The 5,933-nt window shown below is 48.0% G+C and overlaps 1 protein-coding gene across 1 annotated transcript; it reads left to right on the forward strand.

Moving 5' to 3' along the window:
• The first annotated feature begins 277 nt into the window (after positions 1 to 277).
• Positions 278 to 4,873, forward strand: TMEM51 (transmembrane protein 51). Its single transcript, XM_015427949.1, has 2 exons — positions 278 to 745; positions 3,438 to 4,873. The coding sequence occupies exons 1-2, from the start codon at positions 411 to 413 to the stop codon at positions 3,853 to 3,855; spliced, it is 753 nt and encodes a 250-aa protein (XP_015283435.1). The 5' UTR covers positions 278 to 410; the 3' UTR covers positions 3,856 to 4,873.
• The last annotated feature ends 1,060 nt before the right edge of the window (positions 4,874 to 5,933 follow it).

Here is a 5,933-nt window from a genome sequence, read left to right on the forward strand (position 1 = left end):
AACGTCTGTGATTATGTAGCTCAGATATACGGTTGTGTTGTTTGTTTTGCTAGGAAAACAGTTCAAAATAAAGGGTTTTGGGTTTTTTTAAAGGTAAATAAATGGAAGTACAAGTTGAGGCAGAAATAACTGGAGGGGGCGTGGTTCTTGTTTGCCAGCTGAGCAAAGCTGTGTGGTACATTATTTGGAACAGATTACATTCTATCATGGACTGTCTGTCCTTGTTTTGGACACTCCTTTATTTGAAACACAACCAGCTGAGTTTCTCTTCCTTCTTCCCTTTCCCCAGATCTCTTTTTACACTCCAGCATTTGGAAGAAGCCCTGATCGTTGCCAAGCTTGGACTTTTCCCCTGATTGGCGGGCACCATGTTCTAGATTGCCCCTGTGCCTGAATCCACGTTGCACGCGATGGCCCACTCCAGGTCAAATGGTTCACACTACGCCTTGACGGCCATCGGGCTCGGGATGCTCGTCCTTGGGGTGATCATGGCAGTCTGGAACTTGGTCCCGGGCTTTGGGCAAGGCGGGAAGCCCCATTTGGGAAACAGCAGTAAGAACGAGACCGGTGGAATCCTGAAAAGCAAGACGTTTTCTGTGGCTTACGTGCTGATTGGAGCAGGGGTGTTGCTCTTGATGTTTTCGGTTTGTTTGAGCATCCGGGACCGAAAGAGGCAAAGCCAAAACCAGTGCGTCCCGAGGATCCACCAACAAATATCAGTGGAGCGTCAACAGCAGGAAGACAGGTGAGGATGTCCGTAGGGGTCTTCAAATTCCTAGGAAAAGGAAGAATGAACTCCAGCTTGGGGCTTCTAGTAAGGAACTTGGTGGTGACCGGTAAAACGAGAGCATTTGCTTCCGGGGCTCAAATGCTGGTTGATCCTGGAAGCTGGGCAAAAAGAGCAATGGCTGCAGTTCTGCCTACCCCAGGGGTCCAGTGCACCTGCTGAGAGAAAGGGTTTGTTTTCAGCAGCTACAATGAACCAGCAAGGGCCAGGGTGACGTAGTGGTAATAGTGTTGAACTAGATCTTGGGGAACTCGGGTTTGAATCCCCACTCTGCCATAAAAACTAATTGGGTGACCTTAGCCCAATCACACACTCTCAGCCTAACTGAACAGGAAATCCTTATTTACAGAAGAAGAAGAAGAAGAGGAGGAGATTGGATTTATACCCCGCCCTTCACTTGGAGTCTCAGAGCAGCTTACAAACTCCTTTCCCGCCCCCTCCCCACAACAGACACCCTGTGAGGTAGGTGGGGCTGAGAGAACTCTGACAGAAGCTGCCCTTGGGAGAACAGCTCTGAAAGAACTTACAACTGACCCAAGGTCACACCAGCAGCTGCAAGTGGAGGAGTGGGGACTCCTGCAGGAAATGACCCCTGGTTTTCCGCAGCTACAATGAACCAGCAAGAGCCAGGGTGACGTAGTGGTAAGAGTGTTGAACTAGATCTTGGGAAACTCCGGTTTGAATCCCCACTCTGCCATAAAAACTAATTGGGTGACCTTAGCCCAATCACACACTCTCAGCCTAACTGAACGGGAGATCCTTATTTACAGAAGAAGAAGAAGAGAAGAAGAAATTGGATTTATACCCCGCCCTTCACTTGGAGTCTCAGAGCAGCTTACAAACTCCTTTCCCTTCTCCTCCCCACAACAGACACCCTGGGAGGTAGGTGGGGCTGAGAGAACTCTGACAGAAACTGCCCGGAAGGCCTTGGCCTCTGTGCCTTGTTGTTGGCCCTCCAGAGGACCTGGTTGACCACTGTGTGACACAGGAAGCCGGACCAGATGAACCACTCCTCTGATCCAGCAGGGCTCTTCTTCTCTCCTTAAGCTACTTTTATAAGGTTGCTGTGAAGATAAAGCAGGGGTGAGGGGAAGAACCACATACACTGTCCTGCCTCCCTTGGGATTAAAAAATGTGACATATAGAAAGGAATGCTGAAATCTTTCTGCTTTCTGAGGCGTCTCAGAAGAAGAGTTGGGTTTACACCCTGCCCTTCACTTGGAGTGTCAAGGCGGTTTACAGTATTCTTCCCTTCCTCTCCCCACAACAGACACCCTGTGAGGTAGGTGAGGCTGAGAGAGCTGCTCTTGAGAGAACAGCTCTGAAAGAACTTATGACTGACCCAAGGTCATCCAGCTGGCTGCATATGGAGGAATGGGAAATCAAACCTGGTTTTCCAGATTAGAGTCCACTGTTCTTAACCACTACAGGCTGATATAATGACGGGAAGAAGGGCCATACTTCTCCCAAGGCTAGAGAAGGGCTGTGGCTCTCCCTCCCTTTGTGCTGACTCGATGTCCTCTGAAAGCAAAGAGAAACCAGTGAAAAGGGAGAGAATGCCGCCACCCATCTCTAGGGGAAAAGTGGGGATTCTTTTCCTTGACACTGAAATTCTTGAGAGATATGCAGTCTACCAATTGGCGAGTTCATTTGATAACCCTGTTCCTCCTACGTGAGACATGACCAACGCTTGCTTTTATTAAAAGTCGCAAACAGCAAACTCCCTTCCAATATACTATTTTTTCAAAAAGCCCGCCATTTTGTTAAAAAGCCAGAAGACAGCTGTGTGTTAAGAGGCAGTGAATCCCTGCCTGCTCCCCAGGAACACTATTCTACTCGCCAAGGCGACTAGACGGTTGGTTGCATTCGTGGTCATATGACCGGTTGTGGCCTTACATTGGCTGTTAATTTGCTTCCTGCTGGAAAAGTTCATTGAGTTCAGTCCACTGGAAGTTAACCTTTCTGAATCTAAGTACGCCTCGCTCTTTCTGCATTGCACCCCCTTGAGGCAACAGCTATAATATTAAGCTGTTAATATTAGCCAGGCGCCCCATGAATCTCCATGAAGCCACTACAAGTCAACCTGATCTCTTAATTTCTTTCTCAGCAAACTAGTGGCTAAATTCAGATGACAAAGAAGCCTCAGTTTGTCCGATTCATTTGGCTTGCGGACGCCTTCCGCTTAGCACCTGAATTGCAAACCAGGAGGTTCCAAGAAGCCGTGATTTGCTGTGATTTCCAAAGCGAGCACTTTAATCCTAGCTTGTAAAAAGAAACAATCAAACTGCTGGTTTGTAAGCAGGAGGCGATGCACTGTTTGATGACATGGGTGACCTTGGGCCAGTCACATGCTCTCAGCCTCAGCTACCTCACAGGGCTGTTGTGAAGATAAAACGGGAGACAGGAGAATTATGTAAGCCACTTTGGGTCTCCCCACTGGGGAGAAAGGCAGGGTATAAATGAAATTAAAAATAGCCCAAAAATGGTAATATAGTCATTGGGGAGGTGTATTTAGTGGTCCCTTATAACCGGAGGGCCTTAATTGTAGTTTAGTTTGTGCAAAAGTCCTTCATTGGGGGTGGGAGTGGAAAACGGAATGATGTGCGGGTGAAGCAAGCTAATTTACCAGTTTAAAATTCCCCTCTTACAGTCAAGATGAGGACGAGGAAACACCGCCCCGCTATTATGTGCCCAGCTACGAAGAGGTCATGAACACGGACTACCCAGACCTGAGAGAAGTGGACCGGAGCACACGTATCAGCGTGTCCCTCCCCTCGTACGAGTCTCTAACTGGGATAGACGGAGATACACCAACCCGACCCGCCGCTGCAGCTGAAGGAGGTCCCAACGTGGAACGCCAGCCGAGCAGACGGAGTTCCCGCCTGAGCAAAAGACTCCGGCCCTTGAAAGTCCGGAGAATCAAGTCTGAGAAGCTCCACCTCAAAGACATCCGTATAAATGTGCCGGACGGAAACAGTTCGGGCCGTGTGACGATAGAGCCTCTGACTCCACCCCCGCACTATGAAGAGATTTCTCAGAAATTTCCAGAGACCAGGGAAGAGACCTAATTCAGCCTAGTGGACTGGTTTTAAATGTGTCTAAAACACTATTGTATACTTGGTTTCGGAGGGCGGTTTCATGACTGCCACAGCTTCTCAGAGGAGCTGTCATGGAGCATGTCCTTATTCCCTGAGGAGACCAAGGCCCGTTTCGTGTGGAGGTGGTCAGACTATAGGGAATGTATCACTTCAGGACACTTAGAATGAATTTTCCTCTGTATAAAACTATTCTCTGCCATGTAGAAAAGAAACATCCGGTGGAGTTTCCTAAAGCAGAGTTCCTGAAAAACTACCTTAGCCACACCAAAATCCAAATTCTTGGGCACGTCCTGTGAAATTCGTGCCTTCTCCGCCCTATCTTTTGAACTGCATACCAACTCCACACCCCATGTTACATCTCAAACAGCTTATGGGAGCTGTACATTGTGGCTGAGAGATGTCATCTGGCAGGTTTCAGATCTCGAACTCACTAATGAGGTGCCCACCCCCACAGTCTGTTTGCATTATGAGGATAATGGCAACAGCCTGCCTTACAGGGCTGTTGTGAGGATAACGGTGATGATTTATGTTAAATGCTTTGATTGCTGGAAGTGGTATCCCAATGCCGCTGTGCAGTTGAGACGTCTCTTTGTATGCGCAGGAGTATTTTGTTACAGGGGTCTTCCCCTGAAATGGTACAACCCAAATTCACGTTTACTTCCTCAATGACAACTAGAGCCCCTGGGTGAATCCGGCCATATCCTGTGTAATTAAATTCAGGAAGGCACTTAGTGTGTGTGCGTGTGTCGGATAGAATCTTAGCTACAAGAATCTTTTTCTATCTCTCCATATATTTCTAAGATATGACACATTTTTGTATGCCTCTTGGGTAAAAATCTTTTTTTTAAAAAAGAACTAGCACTCCAGATTTGTCATGGTTGTCAAAGTAACCTCTTTGCTTTTTTCCCCCTTCTTCTTCACTGGGACAGGGTTACCCACAGTGCTTCACTGTGGTTTGAAGTGGTTTTGAGAACAAATGTGTAAAAAAAAACCCCAAAAACTTTGCTTCCATCACTGTGGAGCACAGCATTACAGAGTCAAAAAGTAAAAAAGAACTCTAAAGTCCATAAGATACGGACTTCATCAAACGTTAGGGTGGAACCCTGTGCACTTACTGGAGAGTAAGACCCATTGAACTCAGCGGGACTGACTTCCGAGTAAATAGAATCAGGCTGTTGGTACAGTACTAAAGAAGCATGCCTTGCTCAGAGAGACACAGGCAAAGATGGGAGGGGGTCGTGATAAGGGTACCATTTGTTTTTCTGATGTGCAGTCTCATGACTTCTGCAGCTGCGCTCCTATAAGAGGGGGAAAATAATCATTTCAAGAATGTAACATTTAGGTTAGAACCAGGATGCTCTGTAAAAGAGACATCCCCCCCCCCATAAATATACAGGAAGTTTGTGTCCTAAAACTGGAGTAACCAAGTGCTTGAAAGTTTCCCCAGGTAAATGTTCATTTAAGGCAGGGGTCATTTCGTAGAAAAAGAGGTGCAGGAGTTCATTAGCATAACTTATTTGCATATGCCACACCCCCTGACATCACCAGAAGTGTGTCAGAAGGCCACACCCACTGCTCAGGCTCCACTGGACTGTTTTGGATTGCTAGCTTGGGGGGGGGGGGTTCCCACACAGATCTGCCCTCGCAGAGGAGGGAGACCTTGTACCTGAATAAACCTTGGCCTTAAAGCTGCCACTGGACTGTTTTGGATTGCTATCTATGGGGGGGCTCTGCAACTTACCTGGCTGCTTCTTGCTCCTCGTGGCCCAGGGCTGCTGGGAGCAGGGGCGGGGCTTGTTGCATGTGCCCGCCCCCTGGGCTCTTTACTGCCGGAGCTCTGCTCCTGTGCGCTCCTGCAGGAAATGACCCCTGGTTTAAGGTATGGCAAGATGCAGAAATCACTGGTGGGTTGGATTTCTACAACTTGGAATGGCCTGGTCCCACTTCTAGGACACGATAGCAGGGAAAAGAACATCAAGCCAGTGTTGTGTAATGGTCAGTGTTAGGCTTAAGGCCAGGAAGGCCCAATGTTCAAATTCCCACTTGCC

The sequence above is a fragment of the Gekko japonicus genome, unplaced genomic scaffold, assembly GCF_001447785.1.
Source record: "Gekko japonicus isolate JY-2015 unplaced genomic scaffold, Gekko_japonicus_V1.1 scaffold435, whole genome shotgun sequence".
NCBI classification, from domain to species: domain Eukaryota; kingdom Metazoa; phylum Chordata; class Lepidosauria; order Squamata; family Gekkonidae; genus Gekko; species Gekko japonicus.